Raw genomic sequence first — 17588 nt, 5'->3', positions numbered from 1 at the left:
CGAGCACATTAACAGCTTATGAACTCCACAGCTAGATGATCGAAATTCGGACTCATACGGCCCAAGAGGAATTCATTCGCCCGGTCCAACAATAACTATTTCTGCCTGACGCTGTCCTGCAATGATATTCAACTAAGTGGTTCTGCTGTCTGTCAACAGACGAGTCAATGTTGTACTTTCCTATCTGCGACAGTAAATTGCTGGATGAGTCGATATCTGTATATAGGTATATTTGCTTCTTTTCTTGTTGCGCTGTGGCGTATAAACTGCATTTCAACTGGTTGGATAGATATCGGCATATGGCCAGTCTCAGCATTCCAGACCGTGCTAAAGCGTGCAACTGGGTCTTTCGAATTACAGACAGGGATTACTATGTGAGACTGGCTACCCCGGTATCCCTGACACGCAATCCATGCTGACGGTTGCGAATTGTCCGATATTGCTTAAATAGACGTCTGTCGCAAAGATCCGTACTTTGTATACTCTTTTCAACAAACAATGCTCGATTCATCTATACCGCTATACAGTCTATTTCGGCGCAGTCCTCTTCTCAACAAACTTGGTCTCCCCAAACGCCTCCTTCACACCCTGAGTGCCCATCACACGCTCATACCAAGCAACAACACCAGGATACTTGGCCCTCATCTCCGCATCAATCGCAAAGGTGAATCCCCAGACCAAAGCCGCGGCGATCGAGATATCCGCAAGACTGATCTTCTCCCCAGCCAACCATGTCTTCCCAGACGAGATGTGCCTCTCCAGACTGTCCACCGCCCGCTCAATCTTCGACGCAGCCTGGTCATCAGCGCCCTGGTCATACGGGACGAAACCAAACCGCGGGAGAATAGCCGTGACAACGGGCGGCATCACCTCCGTCTCGGCCATGGTGACCCACTGCTGGATGGCTGCGCGCTCAGCGGCATTCGAGCCGAGGAGTTGGTCCCTCAGGGGCCCGCTGTCGGCGACGTAGTGGGCGATCGCGTTCGACTCAAAGAGGTTGACGCCGTCGGCGCTGCTGAAGGCGGGGGCCTTGCCGAGGGGGAATTTGGCGAGGAATTCTGGGGTTTTGTTTGTTTTGCCGAATTCGAAGGGGGCGTCTTCGATTTTCAGGCCGTTGAGGTTGGCCACGGCGTGGACCTGCTGTTGTTAGGCACTTGGGACTGCTACCTGACAGTGTATGGTGGGAGTACCTTTGCGACCCGGGGGTTGTTGGGGTAACTGTAGATGGTTCCGAAAGACATTTTCAAGTTGTTTTGTTCAATTGTTCAATTGTTCAATTGCGTTTCTCAGTTATTGCTCAATGTTCGTCCTTTATAATCCGATCATCCCACCGGGCGGGATACAGCTGCTGGGGATTAGTGAACATTACTGATCACCATTGACATTCTGCTGTCAGTGGAGACGAACCGACCGGCGAAGCAGGTCGAAGCCGAGGGAAGAGCCACTCTTGATTGACTTGATTGATCATGGTGGAGCTCCCACCGGCTAGCTTGTCAGTTGCAGACAGCCCACTGCCGAGTGGGATGTTGTCTCTTCCACAGGCGGTTAATCTCGTTCATGAATCGATGCTCCAGATCGACAGTTATTCAGGCTGGTGGATGGTCTGGAATCTCCAGTGGCACTGATGCCCGGTCCGAAGTGGGATATGGAGGGTGAGCCATTATTACTGGCATCCATGACATTTATCACATATTAGTTGCTCAAAGACGAGCCAGATATCAAGCGGTATTGGCAAGGTGGTGAGTCTGAGACGGGGTGTCGGGTATTTAAGGACAGAAATTAGACCAGAAATTGGACAACTTTGCCTCTCACTAATCATTGATATCACGCCATAGACTGAGCTGAATAGTAATCACGACATCCTGACAAAACCAAGATATTTCGCTCTTCGTCCAATTTGTCATCACCCCGCAGACTGTGTAACTATATAGACGACGTCACCAACTGGATATCAGTAAATCACCATTTCAACATCTAAATATCTAACAAAATGTCTCTCAACGGCCCAGTCTCCGTCCATCTCAGGTTCCTCGATCCGCCAAAAGACGGCTCAATCCCGCACGCAGTGGTCCCTCCCTCGGGACTACCACAGGAGAACTACAGCGCCGTCCAACACCAGGTCCAGCTCACAGACGTCCGGGACCATGAAAACGAATACAATCTCGACAAAGACGCCTTCCAGGTAATACAAAGCGTCCCGTCAGCCATGACCTACGAGTCCTGGGACTCCGACTCGACTGTCAAATCAACATACTACCCCGAGGTCGAGGATCTCTTATTCAGAAACGTCCCAGGCGCACATAAAGTGCTTATCTTCGACCATACAATCCGGAAGTATAACCCCGAGTCGAATAGGCAGCCGGCCGTGTTCGCACACATCGACCAGTCGCCCCATGCCGCAGAACAGCGCGTCCGCGAGCACGTCAAGGACCCCGAGGAAGCAGAGAGGTTGCTCCGCGGTCGATACAGGATTATTAATGTGTGGCGGCCGTTAAACGGCAAAGTTGAGTCCATGCCGCTGGCGCTGGCCAGTGCGACGTCTGTGTCTTTAAATGATCTGAGTGTCATTGAGCGGCGGTATCCGCATTACACGGGCGAGATGATGGGCGTCAAGTATAATCCCAACCAGCAGTGGTCGTATTGGTCTGGTGTTGACGATGACGAGCGCATTCTGATCAAGTGTGCGGATTCGCGTGAGGATGTTGCGAGGAGAGTGCCTCATTCGGCGTTTGTGGATCCGAGGTCGACGGAGGAGTCGAAGCCAAGGGAGAGTATTGAGGTTAGGGCGTTGGTGTTTGGGTAGTTCTCCTTCAATTGTTATGATATACCTCTTTTCTGTTGATTTCTGGGTTCTGGTGAAGAACTGCGGGACAGATGCAGTGAATTCAGATAGTGTAATGAGCATCCCCATCTAATACTCACACGTGGGATGTATTCACAGATAAGTGTATGTATAAATAGAGTGGGCGGTCGAGTTGTATCCAGTCTTCTCAAGTGATATGTTGAAACCAATCCATAACTTACTGAGACTACCGAGATCACAGATGGCTCACGACGTGGCTCAAAACATGGCAAACATTGCTCAGAGCATCGAGGACATGGCTCGAAACATGAAAGACATGGCTCAAGGCATAGCCCAAACCATGACTTCCAAAAAGGTGATGAAGCCACCCGTCAACATCTTGAATCTCCCACCAGAACTGCTGGACCTGATCTTGTCCTTTTCAGCTAGTTCGGCCTGGGCGAGTCTACGCCTAACTTGCAGGCATCTCCACACCCACACTCTCGACACATTCGCTCGTCGTTTCTTTCATGAAGTGAAAACGGACCTGTCTGAGACCGACCTGATCCGCTTGGAATGTCTGGCTAAAAACGCCATTTTCGCCCCCTATGTCCACAGTCTTCAGATCAAACATTCCCAAGCTACGCCGCATGATAAGCTACAGCATCTCAAATTGAGTCGGCTTCCAACTGGCGGTAGTGACCGTAACTTGGTGAAGTCTGGTGTCCCGCAGCTGCATGATATCTTATAGTCTTTACCCAACTGCTCGTCCTTCCACTTCAATGTCTTCATGCAGGGCAATGGGGCCCTTCGGGCAAAGGAAAGCCTTACGCCTCTCACTTGGGGTATGATTCTTATTATCAGTATCATGTATACCTTACAGCGGAACATTACAGAACTTGATATCCAGTGCCTTTTTGACGATCGTGGTCTGGATATCCAGTATCTCAATGGCCTGGAGCTTCTTCTACTGGTCCCCTTGGAATCTGTGACCGTCTGGGGAAATGTGCAGCATACATCAATTGGCTTTGCATCTGTCAATCACCCACTACAGAGACAGGTTTTCGTCGATTACGCCATCAAGCCACGAAGCCTAGTCCTTGACGCCCACTTCGGAGCCGAGGGTCAGACCTTGACGAACTGGCTACTGTGCACCAGACCTCTGCTTCACCTTGAGCGGCTCTGCCTTACCAGATCTCATGCCCGGACCCGCGTGCCTATCCATCCCGACCATCTCCGCACATTATTGTCCCTGCACTCCCCGACCCTTCAAGAGCTCGAGCTCTCGTGGTTAACCGGCAGAGTAGGAGAATGGATCCCTATATTGAAGTTTCTAGCTGCCACTGAGTTCCCCAAGCTTAATTATGTTCTTTTTAAATTTCTCGGCGAGTCACAGGCGCAGATAGTTCAATTTCCGGGCCTCGCGGAGGATCCTACCGTTGATGGATTCCCAGAGGAGAAAATAGTCGTTAGGTCTTACCATATCCCGGCGGACAGCGTTTCCTATCGTGGCCTAAAATGCACATTGCCCTCCAAAAGATCGCAGACTCTGCGAGGTATCGACGCTTTCCTCGGTAGTATTCGCCTAAAACATCTGGCAGGACGCCTGCGTGTATTAATCGAAGCAAGAGTGGTAGTGAATGGGTCGTTTATCAAGCTCATTCATTTGCTCTAGCTTGCTTTAGGAATTCCTGGTGGCGATATGGTCCTCGATAAACTGCATGCTGTGTCATTAATATTTCTTAACTAGACACAATCCAAGGGTCTCTGAATACTACCATGAATATACCCATAAAATATCCGTTTCATGTAGTCTTTATTACTCCAGCCACTTTCTTTTCAATTTCGTAGATATCATATTTCCACATTGCTTGTCTGGGTTTCATTCATATCATAATATAAAGAGTACGCGACGGAATGTCTGGAAACAGCTTAAATGGAGGGTCTTTATTGCATGTCAACCCAGTGTCACTCACAGGCATTTGTTGATATTCTATTTTCAAACATGAAACTCGTTGTCTTCGAAGAATTTGTTTATTCCCCTAGTTCCGGTTACATGTTACCCTATTGTTTCCTTCCTCTATATATCATATCAGCTCAGCGATACTCTATTCACATCAACTCTCAAATTTCTCAACACATTCTACACGAAACCACCATCACGACAAGGCTTCAACCTATCCCACACCATACATCACGGCACGATGTCTTCAACCGACCAAGCGTTCCGTCTCCTCGACCTCCCACCCGAGCTACTGGACGACATCGCAAGCTTCCTGCCAAAGGAAAGCTTGCTTGATTTTCGCCAAACCTGCAAACACGTCCACAAACACACTGCTATTGCCTTTGCACGCTGTTGCTTCCACACTATCCAAACAGATCTCAGCTTCGCGTCCCTACGAAGACTAGAACAGGTGGCCAAGAACGGAAGATATGCCCAACATGTCCAGTCCCTCCTCGTAAAGGGACGCCGCCACAATCATTTCGGGCAGGGACTCAAGTGGGAGCGCGATGACCAGGGCTATCTCCTCCACCGACAGCCTGCTGTTGACCGTGTCCGCGGTATCCTTCGCGCTTTTCCCAAGTGCGCGTCCTTCCAGTTCGAAAAGCTTCTGGAGGATGGTGACCGCGTACCCGAACCACTAGCTCTGGGTGACGTCGTGAGTATGATTCTGGCAATCGTGGTTGATCTAAAGCGGCCGGTGAAGGGGTTCGAGATTCATCCTCTTTCGTCCACCGATTTATCTCATCCAAACACGCGTGGTACAGACCTTGACGCCCGCACAATGGCCATGGTAGAGACTTCAGAATTTACCAATCTATCTTCCCCTCTCCAATCCTTCGCGCTCGGTCACCAGGCTGGCGCTGGCGTCCATATAGCAACCGAGTTCGGCCTCCACCTCATGCAAGGTGCTCCGAAATTGCGCCATCTCAGTCTTGACGGCGACTATGTCGCCAGGGGCAGTGGACATTATAACTCGGATGATGACCGCAAAGCTTGACTTTCAGCTCGAAGACCTGTCTCTCGCAATGGCGACCGGGTTGGACGGCGAGAGTTTCCGCACCTTCCTGACCCTTCACTGCCGGAACCTCAAGAGCCTGCAACTCAGATACCTCGATATGGAATATGAGGGCTGGGTTCCCACGATCAACCATCTGGCGACTGCTGGATTCACGAAACTCAGATCGGTCGAGTTGGACCGCCTGTCTGATTCTTGGAAGAAGGACACTTTCTTGGTGGAATTCACGGGGGTGAAACAGGATCCCATCGTCGATGGCTGGGGGGAAACAGCGAAGAAGATACGATACGAGCAATTCCGACATGTCTTGGGTGGAGCGCGTCGGGTTTTTTTTGTTTCCTATGATGGTCCTCGTATGGATTTTGCGTTGCAGAAGATTGCTGCCTCTGCGAAAATCGGCTCGAACAGGTTTGATTAAGCCATTACCTTAGAATCGGCATGCTCTTCTATTAAGTCAAGAGAAAATAGTCTTAAACATTTAATGGATATTCTGTAAACACGGCAATCTGGAAGCCCTGTTTTTCGCCAGTCCACAATACTGTTCCTTTAACGATAACATTGTAGCAGTCTTTCCACAGTCGCTTGCTGCTGCGAAAGCCGTGGGCGCTAGGTAGTGCATCCTCTCACGAATGATAATGCCAATCGCAGTGGCTTGATCACAGGTTTTGCGGTGACCTGGATGCTGGCCTCAATGGCATTGGAGCTTTGAGAAAATGCGGATGAAGGCAACCAAGGTGATCATAGTAGTGATAGGTACTGACGCAAAGTACAACCAAGGGCTAGGAAAAATAGAAAACCTCAATCGCCACTGTTCTAAACCAAATCCGTCGTTTGTATGTTAGTGGCACTTTTTAGCTTTTCCACTTGACCAGCAACCATCTGGTGGAAACCATCCCTTTCTTCTTTGTTCTTATTTTCGGTCCTCAACGAGTGCCCAAATGCCCATTTTACAACGAGGCCCATGGTTATCAGCGTGACTGGCGCAGTGATCGCCCAGAAAATCCAGAAGTGAGGCTTTGCAACCTGGGTGATGGACGGCGCATCCCAGTCGAACAGTTCCATGGAGAAGAAAGTCTTTGCTACCAATTAGCACGGAATAGGATAAACACGGGGCGATGGATTCCTCATACAGAAATGAAGGTTCCAGGGAGGAAGAAAGTCGCCAGGACGGTCATAGCCTTCATTGTTGAGCTGTCGCGTCTGCTTGCATTGGCAATCTCGCGCGAATCCTGCGCGATGTTCATACTGGAAAGGCTGTCATGTTGGGTAATCAGATTGAATAGCTGAAGGCCGTCAGCACTGCTAAGATATGGTGGTACCCCTTATCCCAGGCAAGTATAGACACTTACTGTCGCGTGCTGCGCCTCGAACCGCTCCTTGTTACTGCTTAGCATCGCATGCTGGGTAGCACTCAAGATGAACTCCGCCCGTTCTTGCAATCTCGTAGAAGAATTGCCTAGCTTAGCACGTGTATCAGACGGTAGCCTGTCGTCCAAGAATTGAATCTTCTTCAGAATGAATTCAACGCACCACTGCACGGACTGCAGATCTTCTATTGCCGTGTGGATACCGCTGCGTGCCTTGCTGAGGTTTTTCACGAGAACTCGATAGTCTTCTGATCCCTCTTCTAAGGTTCTATCACCCTCGACTCCGTGCCCAGTGGATTTTTCGACTTCTTCAAGGGTTACTTCGTTCTTTCCCAAGGAGTCCACCTTTGCATGGAGATTGAATTCGAGGGCGAGAAGCGGCAGAATGAGCGGATGAGGACACAGTTCAAACTCTGACATGATACCCTTGAAGTCGGAAAATGTGGCATTTGTGTAGAATATCCCACGAGTGATGTTCGTGTGAGGGTTATAGCGAAGCATGGTGGTAGTCGAGGCGCGAGCCCCGGTTCGCGGTCGAGCAAACACTGGTACTGTTAACGCAACACAACTAAGGGGATCGGAAAGGCGTACGTACACCACGAATCATCTGGGAGCTGAAACATCCCAACTGCCCCAAACGCCCATGAAGAATAATGGTGGTGACTATGCGGCAAACCCAGCACTTCATTCAGTGCTTCAAGGGCCGGGTCACCCAACGATGGCAAGTGCCGAGTGTTGAGAGAAACTGCCACCATCTGGAAGCCCAGTAACGGTTTGTTACCATCGCGCAGCGGAATGGGCTCCTGCAGTCGTCCAAAGATCTGATCCTGCCTGTACTCGTCGTACCTGTGCACCACCGTCGGCGGCGACGCTGATCTTGTGCCATTCTGGTAGCTCCAGCACTCAATAACCGCGAACTGAATCGGTCCATGATATTGGAAGCATCTACTGTAGCCAAATTCCCACATCCAGCCTCGTGGCAGCGCAAACTGAGCCTGGCCATTCGAGTCCGGGCATTCGTTACTAACTGGTGGGGATGCGGACTGCGTGTCGTCGTTCGACATTTAGCATAGATTGTGAATCTCCGTCAGCTGTTGAGCAATATAGAAAATGCCAACGCTGCGCCAGAGTATGGTGCAGCATTTCAACCTGCTCAAGTCGAACTGGCTACGCAAGTCGGCAAAGGAAACTTATACCCTCCACGCCATGACCCAAGCCGGGGGCGCAAACAAACAGCGGCCAGGCAGAAAAAGCAAAACTTGCACGACACGTATCTTCCGGCGCGAGCAAGGCGGATTTCCAGCCGCTCGCGCGCAGCTCGAAAGCGACGTTGTCCGCCAGTGGAGCTGACACGCCTATCATGTTGTTCCTGTTAGCGCTGGGAATTCGCCTCGCATCTCTTGGTTGAAGTCCAGCCCCAACATTGAAGCAATCAGCCGTTTCATCTGGAGAGTTTCAAGAGATACTTGGGTCCTGTTAGGTGATCGCTCGGCATAACCCCTGGCACCTAGCCGTCAGAACAGGCGCCGGCCGGTTGGTTAAATATAGTACGTATCCGTGCCACGAAAGATGCAAACTGAGAAATATCCTTCGGTTCATTGCTCGTGGGTTACTTGAAGGCGCAACCTATGTGACATAGTCTTAGGGCTTGCCATCGATGGGTGTTAGATTAACATTGCTGTAATCACTATTAGTCTTTTTGGCTGTGAATTAAAATGTTGATCAACCATTTAAGCATTAGAATCCAAAGCCTTGAGGTTACTGTAGTTCGAATCTTGAGACGTGCACTTGCCATCACCTCGTTCAAATGTTGAAGCATTGAACGCTCGTGCATGCGCAAACGCTATGAAAGAACAACATTCCATTTTCGAGTGCCAGGGGTTGAAAAGACAGAGACATCGCCGAGCCTTTCTTACTGAACATCTTCCCACCTTATTTGGAAACCGCCTTGGTTGCGACTGTCTGGAGAAGCGCCTTTATAAACATATAGAAAAACTCTTTGTCACTTGAGAAAGCCACATCCTTATTAAAAAGACTACAAATTGCTCTCTGATCATGGGTGCCTCTTGAATAGCCCCAATGCAAGTGCTATGGTTCAAAGCTACGCGGTGAAGTCCACAGTCCCTATCATTCATTTACTCGGTACAGCCGCCGCCCGGTGTCCCCTTGAACTTTGATTTTGTCCTTTTCCAACGCGGACTAAGCATCCGGCATTCAAGCGTGAGACCAATTGTAGATTCGGGCCAGTAACCTCTGTGTTGTTCCAGTCTTTCCTGACTCCTCGAGATGTTCCAGGACCAAGGACCTGATCGGCGAGGGGAGGTCCTAAAAAAAGACGGCTTACATCCCAGGAGCCCCGAAGAATTCGCAAGGAAGATCGGCAGACAAGAGGGGGTTCCAGCCTTCAGAGTCTGGACTTACTCCCTCCAACCGAGGTCGCAAATTGGCCATTGCACCGCCCCGCCCTGGGCCCTGTCGTGCACGTTGTAGCATACCGATAGGACGATCTACCTCCCAACGCCTGGAAGATGTCATATGCCGGAGAATGTTGCAATTGTTGCAATTGCCCTGCCAATGCCCCTTCCTCTGCCGGACACATGTTGGGACGCGGCAGGCTACTGTGATTGTGATTCTCGCCACTTCCGCTCCGACTCGGTCGGAGCTAGACAAACTTCCCCTCCTACGCCGGTGGGACAAGTGTTTGTGGCGTCATGGTGGAGGGAATAGCCAGATCGCTATCTGGCACCACTGGATCGATCGGCGCTCGGGGCGCGCAGGGCAGTGAGATTACGCTGCGAAATCCAGTCAGGATCCGTGCGTAAATTAGTGGTTCAGACGTTCAGCTGTTTTCCGGTTCATCACTTCGTCGACACACGTGAAGCTGCTGTTTTACTTGTTTACTGTGGGAAAGAGAGAGCGATGTCGGAGGAATTGTGGCTGCCTGGGGCTGAAGTGGATCTGTGGCTGACCACCAGTGGCGGTGCGTTGATGTAGACTGCCCTGCGAGGATAGTCGAGTCCACTGCGAGATTATCTATCGATCCTAGCGTGACTCGCTAGCACGGCTGGAACTCTATGTAGTGGGGGAGGTAGCAATCTCGCCATCGTGCAATTGGGTGCGCAACTGCGCACCTCCTGTTCTCTTCCCACCCCGCGCCACAATGTCGACATAGTGCAACCAACCCCTCCAGATCCAGATACCCGGATACGAAAGGATCGGGAACACCGAATGATCCCCGACAAACAGTGGGCGTGGGCCGTCTTGTTGGATATCCGGGCTTGACCGCGTCAGCTCTGGGCAACCTTGTGGCTTGAGCTATCTTGCCCCACGCCTGGCAGGCTATATAAGCTCCCTGCTGCACTCGCTGAGCTTTGAGTTATTGCTCATTGCAAGAAACAATTCATTACCTTCCTCTATCACTCCAAAGGAATCCTCCAATATGTCTGGCTACAACGACTACGGCAACAACTCCCGCTCCGGCAGCTCCGGTGGCTACGGCCAGTCCAACTCCGGCTACGGTGACTCTAGCTATGGCAACTCCAGCAGCCGTAACGAGTCAAACTATGGCGGTTCTACCTCTGGCTATGACAACTCCAGCTCGACCGGCCGGAATGAGTCCAACTACGGTAGCAGCGGCCGCAACGAATCCAGCTACGGTAGCTCTGGTTCTACCGGCCGTGACACAGATAGCTACGGCAGCAGCGGCCGTGATAGTTCAAGTTCAGTCTATGGCAACTCCAGCTCTACTGGTCGTGACTCCGGCAGCTCTGGGCAGTCCAAGTCCAGCAACTACGGATCTAGTGGCCGTGACGAATCGAGCTATGGGGGTTCGTCCTCGACCGGTCGTGACAGCTCTAGCTATGGAAACTCCGGTTCCAGCTATGACAACAGTTCCAGCAGCCGTAATGAATCATCAAACTACGGTAGCAGCGGCCGTGACAGCTCTAGCTACGGAAACTCTGGCAGCCGCAATGAATCCAGCTATGGAGGTTCTTCGTCCACCGGTCGTGACAACTCTAGTTACGGAAACTCTGGCTCCAGCTATGACAACAGCTCCAGCGGCCGTACTGGGTCGTCAAACTACGGTAGCAGCGGCAGCAACGACCGTGAAAACTCCAGTTATGGAAACTCTAGCAGTCGCAATGAATCCAGCTACGGTGGTTCAACTTCTACTGGCCGTGACACCTCCAGCTACGGAAACTCCGGTTCCAGCTACGACAAGAGTTCCAGCGGCCGCAACGAATCGAGCTATGGTAGTAGCGGCCGTGATAACTCAAGCTACGGCAACAGCTCTAGCGGCCGCAATGAGTCGAGCTACGGTAGCTCCACAACCGGCGGCGATTCCACCTCTTCCTATGGCGGCTCCGGTCTGAGCAGCAGCCGTAACGAATCCAGTTATGGTGGCTCCAGTGGCCGTGATGAGTCCAACTATGGCTCCAAGACTGGCGGTTATGGAGGCTCTGACTCCAGCTACGGCAACTCCGGCAGTGGACGCGGCGAGTCCAACTATGGCTCCAAGTCCAGTGAATACGGCAACACCTCAAGTGGCTATGGGAACAGCGGTTCCGGTGGCTATGGTAACTCTGGGTCTGGTGGACGCGGCGAGTCGAACTATGGCCGCGACAACTACTAAATAAACGACGAATACGAATGAGATGAGCCTTGTAGCATCGACCTAGATGCCTGTGCTCTTTGGCGTTCTTTTGGGGGGATATGACTTCAGCCAGGAAGGCTATTCCATACAGCCATTGGCATCCCGTCGGTGGGCTTTTCTTTATTTAAAAAAATACATGAACATAATTCTTCATTTTCAACATAAATTTACTCGAAGTAGCTTTTCGAATAGTTTAAACCGGGCACCTACTGATGCCCGATAATCTGCTTCGGCGCATACAGCTCATCAATGCTCTTCACGTCGTCCTCGCTGAGCTTAAACTCAGTCGCCTTGATAGCTTCGTCCACCCTCTCCTTCTTGCTCATTCCAATAATTGGTGCCGTGATGAATGGCTTCGACATAGACCATGACAGCGCAATAATCGCCATCGACACGCCATGCTTCTTCGCAATCTCCTCGATCTTCTCGTTAATCCCCTTATCGGTCTCTGTATATGGGACACCGTGAAACTTCATATCTTGGACCTGCCCCCGCGTCGTATCAGCGAAAGTCTTCCATGGCCGAGTCAGGAACCCCATAGAGACAGGACTCCATGGGATGGTCCCCATCCCGAACTTCTGGCATGCCGGGTACATCTCCCTCTCCTCCTCGCGGTATACGGCATTATGCAGGTTCTGCATGGTTATGAACTCCGTCCACCCGTTCATCCGCGCTGTATATTGATACTCCAGCAGCTGGTGCGCCCGCATAGACGAGGCACCTATATACCGTACTTTCCCCGACTTGACAACATCATGCAACGCCTCCATCGTCTCCTTAACAGGCGTATGCGGATCAAAGCGGTGAATCTGGAGCAAATCGACGTACTCAAGATCCAGCCGTCGCAGACTCTCATCGATACTATCGAAAATATGTTTCCGGCTGAGGCCATACCGATTCACCCACCCGTTCGCATCCCTTTCCTCCTCGGTCATGGACAACGGTTGCTCATTGCCCCGACCGACAGGTGCCCACACCTTCGTCGCAATGACTATGTTCTCGCGCTGCCAATTGTACTTCTTGATTGCCTTGCCCAGGATCTCCTCGGACTCGCCGTTCGAGTACATATTTGCCGTGTCGTAGAAGTTGAGGCCGGATTTGTAGCAGTGTTCTAGGATGGGCAGGGCTTCTTCTTCGGGAATCGCCCAAGCGTATCGGCCTTTGGGGCTGCCGTAGCTCATGCATCCTACGGCGATTTGCGAGACGCGGAGTCCGCTGTTTCCGAGCTGGACGTACTTCATTGTGGGGGTGGCAGGAAAGGGTTTTGATAGATTCTTGTTAGCCGGGAGGGGTGTTGTATTTATCAGTGTTTCTGTCCGGAGAATATGCCGGACTTAAGCGCATTTAGATGACTGAATGGTGATCGCTGACCGACGGTGCGTGAAACTGCGTCATCGTTCTCCAACATTGGAGACAAGTCTAGAGGTCTATTCAAGTTGCCCTTGTGTCCAGTCTGGAAGTCTTATATCTGCACGGCTGACCTGGTGTATTGGCTGTCGCTCTCCTTAGTGCTTTCCTAGTTAAAAGTATTGCAATATATTAAACTTCAGCCGCGATAAAGTTGTAGGTTTACGGTGGAGACAAAGATTATATATATATATTTCCAAGTTCTTCAAACACATTTTTTTTTTCGCAGTGAAGCACCGATCTAGTTAATATACAACAATACTGTTCTTCAAAACCGAGAGTAATGTTGAATGAGTCGATAGAGCATAGTCTTTTTTAGTAGCGACGTTTGGCATAACAAAACCAACTCCAAGATAGGGACGACGGAAGGTGCAGATGGAGACTCGATCACTGTATTGCCGTCCGCTGATAAAACATCCGCTGATAAAACAAGAGTACAAAGGCATTATCACAAATTGGCTCGCATGGCTTAGTTGGTAAAGCGCATGACTAGTAATCATGAGATCCTCGGTTCGAATCCGAGTGTGAGCATTAATTCTTTTTGCTCATTTTTTAGCTTCCGCTGTGGGTCTACGACTAATTAACTGAACCATCGGATGTTAGTTAAACAATTAACAGCGATTGACTTCTGTTATGTTTAATAGTTGGACGGCTTGGTAGTTGCCATAACAAGTCGTACTTTTGATAGAAGAACATACAAGGAAGGCGCGATGGAGGCTGTTCGATATTATCATGACAAGCGCCAACTTCAACCTCATTCACACATCACATTTCTTCAGCACAATCATTGCACTTATTGTTACCCAACACTTTAATATAGCAGCTCCAAATGGTACACCGCAAAGACCTCCTCGACGGAGACCCTGTCTCATACACCGAGGCTTTTGTTCGTAGTGATGATATCCTTCACAAGATCCGTCTTCCCGAAAAGCATGAAAACTTCAGGAACGCTCTGGCAGACCGCGAGGGGGATATCAAACACTTGGTTCGATGGTACCACGATCGTGGGACCGTTACGATGTCTGAGAAGAGAGGATGGACGTATGGACGCCACAACGTGTTTATCCCAATCGACACTTACCCTCGGACAATGACAGCCGTCTTCTTTCGAGTCTCCCTCCCGTACAGAGTTGGCGAACAAAGACGGCCTGGAAATGCTGATGAGAAAGTCCGCTGCGATGTCGCAACCTACATCTGGATCCGCGAGAATTGCCCTGGGATTCCAATTCCCAAGCTACGGGGTTTTGGGTTTGAGCATGGAGGAGCTGTAGGTGCACACAAGAAAGAATATACCGCGGATAGCAGAAATAACCAAGCTGCTGTAGTTTGCTGATCCCACAGGGCTTGATTCAAGCACCTGGATAGACGGACAGAATCTTCGCAGACAGTTCGGACTGCCTCTCAAATTCCCTTTTGTCGAGCGAGAGAAAAAAAACAGGCTGGGCATGCTGCAAGGGGGCGGAAGCTTAGTGACGTTATAGACATGCTGGCAGAGCGAGAGAACAGGGTGAACTTCTTGAGCGACCTGGCCGACATCATGCTTCAGCTCAGGAGCAAGCCAATGCACCGAATAGGATCCTTGACTGTCAGAGATGGAAAGGTCAGTGTTGCAAATAGGCCTCTTACGCAGCAACAGGCGGCGTGGGACAATGAAGGCATCCCGACCATCTCAAGAGGAGAGACGTTCGACACCGTGGAGTCGTATATCACAGCCCTTTTGGAATGCCACGACAACGCCATTCGCTGCCAGGAGAATGCAATCCGCAATTTAGGAGACGGACAGTCGCAGCTCTCTAACATTCTCATGATGCGTGCTCTTTCCAATCAGTTCATTGGCAAGAGATACCGCAAAGGACCGTTTATACTCACCCTGACCAATCTTCAGCCCCATAATATCTGGGTTAGGAACAACGGCCATATTCAGTACCTCATCGACCTAGACTGGGCGTGCTCACTTCCTGTTGAAATGATGACACCTCCGTACTGGCTGGTGGACCTGGCGGCGTCCAATGATCCTGATTTTGCGACCCTAACCAACGACTTTCTGAACATCTTACAGGAGAGGGAGGATCTCTTTCCGGACTACCGTCATGACTCGATTGCGTCGGTGATGCGATCCTCTCTGCAAAACGGGAGCATTTGGTACTTTCGAGCTTTACAAAGTCCCGACAGAGTTTGCCAGCTGTTCAGGGAGCATATCCAAGGTCGATATTGGCCGGGGGATTGCAGCGACCCGGCGTTCAAGACTCTTGTGAGCCGGTATTGGTGTCCAGAGGCCAGGGAATACATTCAAAGGAGGATTGCAGACCGGGTTTCGTACAATAGGAAATTAAGGGCAATTTACATGCCCCATGGCCTGGGCTCGCGCGGATGGAGACGTCAGCAGACATTTCTACGAGACTTATGTGTAAAAAGGGACCCATCGACGAGCAGTCGGTATGATGTAATGATGCTTTAGGGAACGTATTAGATAGAATTAGCTATACGAATATATCGCAGAATGCAAGTGTGCCGCCAGGATACCTTGGACGAATGAGTAGCCAACACCATGCTGTGCGACCTCGACCTGCAAAGGATAGCTCCAGCGTTGAATGTAGCGGTCAGACCAGTTGCAACCATTCAGCGAGAGTATACTCTGCAGCATGCAGGGATTGACTGCATCGGTCTCCGTTTGGTTGATCACTCGGACCCCGAGCAGTCCTGTTTGGAAGAAAGGCATATAAGATTGGAATGCCCATTATATTAAGCAGTCGCAGATTAATTCCCTTTCCAAACATGTCATCTATCCACCCCGGTAAAAGCGTCTTCGACACCGTTGTTATCGTGAGTGTTTCCTACTTCCTACATCCCTTCGCCGTGCTCATGCAGATGCAGATCGGTTCTCTCGGTTTCGTCCCCGTCGCCGTCCGGTTTCGCATCTTTCCTATCCTATCCGATTTTGGCAGTGTTGCGAATGGACGGGATGTGCGCGATGCGTATTTGAAAAGCGTGCGCGGTGGTACTACGGATACTCCACGTAGGTTACCCACCATACCTGCTGATGATACTCGCTAAATTATGTACCAGCTGTGAAACTCATCGGTCGGCCCCCAGAAATGCACCTATGGTAGACACAGACATTGACTTAGCCAGAGGACACTCTCGCCGCAATGACCGCACTGTCGTGGGTCGACGGCGCAGGCGAAAACCTCTACCGCGCGAACCAGTTGACGGAGTATCTAGGGAATACGCCGTCCGCTATACACGGAATTCTGCATTTGTATTTTGCTGCCCAGTCAAATCCAATCTAGCACTAATCATATTAATGACGCGGGTTACGTTACATAGTACAACAGAAGTCCTCCTCTCCTCCGCGTTCCTGATGCGCAAGCTTGAATCCACGGGCTTCGAATACCCCTTCACCGGACTGGAGACACCAACGCAGCATGCGTATGCTTTGATGGGTCGGGATGATCTTGCCTCCATGCATACGTATGCGATTATGGCGGCCGAGGGCCGCATCGCGAGCTTTAATACCTTCATGCAGGGCCGTTTCGGGATGGATGCGAAGACGCCAGCGCGCTTACAATCGCTGGGATATGATCTTTCTTCTGTGGTACAGGGGGCAATAGAGGAGGGAAACCCGGTGAGAATGGTTGATATTGGGGGTGGACGGGGCGACCTGTTGCGCGATATCAAGGACGCAATTCCCGGGCTTGGGGACGGGGACTTAATTGTCGCAGAGTCGAACGCCGATATAACTCATATACCGGGCCTTACTTTGGTCAATTGGGATTACATCGCAGAGGATGTCCCCGGGTTGATTAAAGAGGCGCTGGTTTATCACCTGTCTGGTGTCCTGCATAACCTTCCTGATCTGGGTGCTGCGAGGTTGTTGCAGAAGATAGCAGGGGTGATGGCGAGTTATTCTCGGGTCCTAATCCATGAGAGATGCAGAGATAACATTCCGGCGGCGAATGCTACGATGGTGGTCCTTTATGGTGGAAGAGAGAGGAGTCGAGAGGACTGGCGGCAGTTGGCGGAGTTGGCCGGCTTGAAGGTTACCCATATGGTCTTTCCGGATGGGGCGGGGGCGGGGGCTGTTGAGATGAGAAAGGCGTAGTTATTATTGCTCTGTTGAATTTCAAAGAGAAACCATATTAGTCCGGTAATGTTGCTCAATGTGGTGTTTTGGATAGGACTGTCGCGGTATCCCAACCACCTTGCCAGTGCGAGCTTGACGCTAGTAGTAGATAGCCATAGCGAATGATTATGGCCTTATACCCACGGTTGAGAGCAGCGACCGGTACTCCGCATATGGCCGCAATATGGACTGTCCTGCCGGACTGTATAAGCCACTAAGGATACGACTAAAATGG

At 50.8% G+C, this 17588-nt stretch overlaps 10 protein-coding genes and 1 non-coding gene across 11 annotated transcripts; 8 read left to right on the top strand and 3 right to left on the bottom strand.

The window, feature by feature from the left end:
- Positions 1–69: 69 nt before the first annotated feature.
- Positions 70–1722, bottom strand: ASPSYDRAFT_51514 (glutathione S-transferase family protein). Its single transcript, XM_040848302.1, has 2 exons — positions 1191–1722; positions 70–1137 (listed from the first exon to the last, which is right to left on the bottom strand). The coding sequence occupies exons 1-2, from the start codon at positions 1239–1241 to the stop codon at positions 529–531; spliced, it is 660 nt and encodes a 219-aa protein (XP_040696644.1). The 5' UTR covers positions 1242–1722; the 3' UTR covers positions 70–528.
- A 268-nt stretch (positions 1723–1990) lies between these two features.
- On the top strand, positions 1991–2803 carry ASPSYDRAFT_163501 (putative methyltransferase; the record flags this gene model as incomplete). Its single annotated transcript, XM_040843170.1, has 1 exon — positions 1991–2803. The coding sequence occupies one exon, from the start codon at positions 1991–1993 to the stop codon at positions 2801–2803; it is 813 nt and encodes a 270-aa protein (XP_040696643.1).
- A 76-nt stretch (positions 2804–2879) lies between these two features.
- On the top strand, positions 2880–4498 carry ASPSYDRAFT_1165278 (uncharacterized protein). Its single transcript, XM_040840162.1, has 2 exons — positions 2880–3494; positions 3534–4498. Exons 1-2 carry the CDS (start codon positions 3000–3002, stop codon positions 4455–4457), a joined length of 1419 nt encoding a protein of 472 aa, XP_040696642.1. The 5' UTR covers positions 2880–2999; the 3' UTR covers positions 4458–4498.
- Positions 4499–4663: 165 nt separating this feature from the next.
- On the top strand, positions 4664–5822 carry ASPSYDRAFT_561089 (uncharacterized protein). Its single transcript, XM_040849152.1, has one exon. It carries the CDS (start codon positions 4987–4989, stop codon positions 5782–5784), a length of 798 nt encoding a protein of 265 aa, XP_040696641.1. The 5' UTR covers positions 4664–4986; the 3' UTR covers positions 5785–5822.
- On the top strand, positions 5813–6220 carry ASPSYDRAFT_95201 (uncharacterized protein; the record flags this gene model as incomplete). Its single annotated transcript, XM_040853087.1, has 1 exon — positions 5813–6220. The coding sequence occupies one exon, from the start codon at positions 5813–5815 to the stop codon at positions 6218–6220; it is 408 nt and encodes a 135-aa protein (XP_040696640.1).
- A 706-nt stretch (positions 6221–6926) lies between these two features.
- ASPSYDRAFT_163550 (uncharacterized protein) lies at positions 6927–8233 on the bottom strand (the record flags this gene model as incomplete). The annotated part of the gene is made up of 3 exons (XM_040843178.1): positions 6927–7085; positions 7152–7714; positions 7765–8233. 3 exons carry the CDS (start codon positions 8231–8233, stop codon positions 6927–6929), a joined length of 1191 nt encoding a protein of 396 aa, XP_040696639.1.
- Positions 8234–10608: 2375 nt separating this feature from the next.
- On the top strand, positions 10609–11802 carry ASPSYDRAFT_95199 (uncharacterized protein; the record flags this gene model as incomplete). The annotated part of the gene is made up of 1 exon (XM_040853086.1): positions 10609–11802. One exon carries the CDS (start codon positions 10609–10611, stop codon positions 11800–11802), a length of 1194 nt encoding a protein of 397 aa, XP_040696638.1.
- A 227-nt stretch (positions 11803–12029) lies between these two features.
- ASPSYDRAFT_163600 (aldo/keto reductase) lies at positions 12030–13064 on the bottom strand (the record flags this gene model as incomplete). Its single annotated transcript, XM_040843183.1, has 2 exons — positions 12030–12770; positions 12801–13064. The coding sequence occupies 2 exons, from the start codon at positions 13062–13064 to the stop codon at positions 12030–12032; spliced, it is 1005 nt and encodes a 334-aa protein (XP_040696637.1).
- Positions 13065–13688: 624 nt separating this feature from the next.
- ASPSYDRAFT_t135 lies at positions 13689–13761 on the top strand. Its single transcript has one exon. It is a non-coding gene; the product is annotated as a tRNA-Thr (tRNA).
- Positions 13762–14077: 316 nt separating this feature from the next.
- ASPSYDRAFT_109161 (uncharacterized protein) lies at positions 14078–15220 on the top strand (the record flags this gene model as incomplete). The annotated part of the gene is made up of 2 exons (XM_040839898.1): positions 14078–14497; positions 14696–15220. Coding segments are annotated over 2 exons (945 nt in total), but the record flags the coding sequence as incomplete, so codon positions are not given.
- Positions 15221–15993: 773 nt separating this feature from the next.
- Positions 15994–17575, top strand: ASPSYDRAFT_51506 (uncharacterized protein). The gene is made up of 5 exons (XM_040848301.1): positions 15994–16053; positions 16105–16246; positions 16297–16311; positions 16363–16489; positions 16558–17575. Exons 1-5 carry the CDS (start codon positions 16006–16008, stop codon positions 17330–17332), a joined length of 1107 nt encoding a protein of 368 aa, XP_040696635.1. The 5' UTR covers positions 15994–16005; the 3' UTR covers positions 17333–17575.
- Positions 17576–17588: the final 13 nt, after the last annotated feature.

Source organism: Aspergillus sydowii, assembly GCF_001890705.1.
Source record: "Aspergillus sydowii CBS 593.65 unplaced genomic scaffold ASPSYscaffold_18, whole genome shotgun sequence".
Lineage (NCBI taxonomy): Eukaryota > Fungi > Ascomycota > Eurotiomycetes > Eurotiales > Aspergillaceae > Aspergillus > Aspergillus sydowii.
Note: the sequence above shows the minus strand (reverse complement) of the source record. Positions and strands in the feature narration are given on the sequence as shown.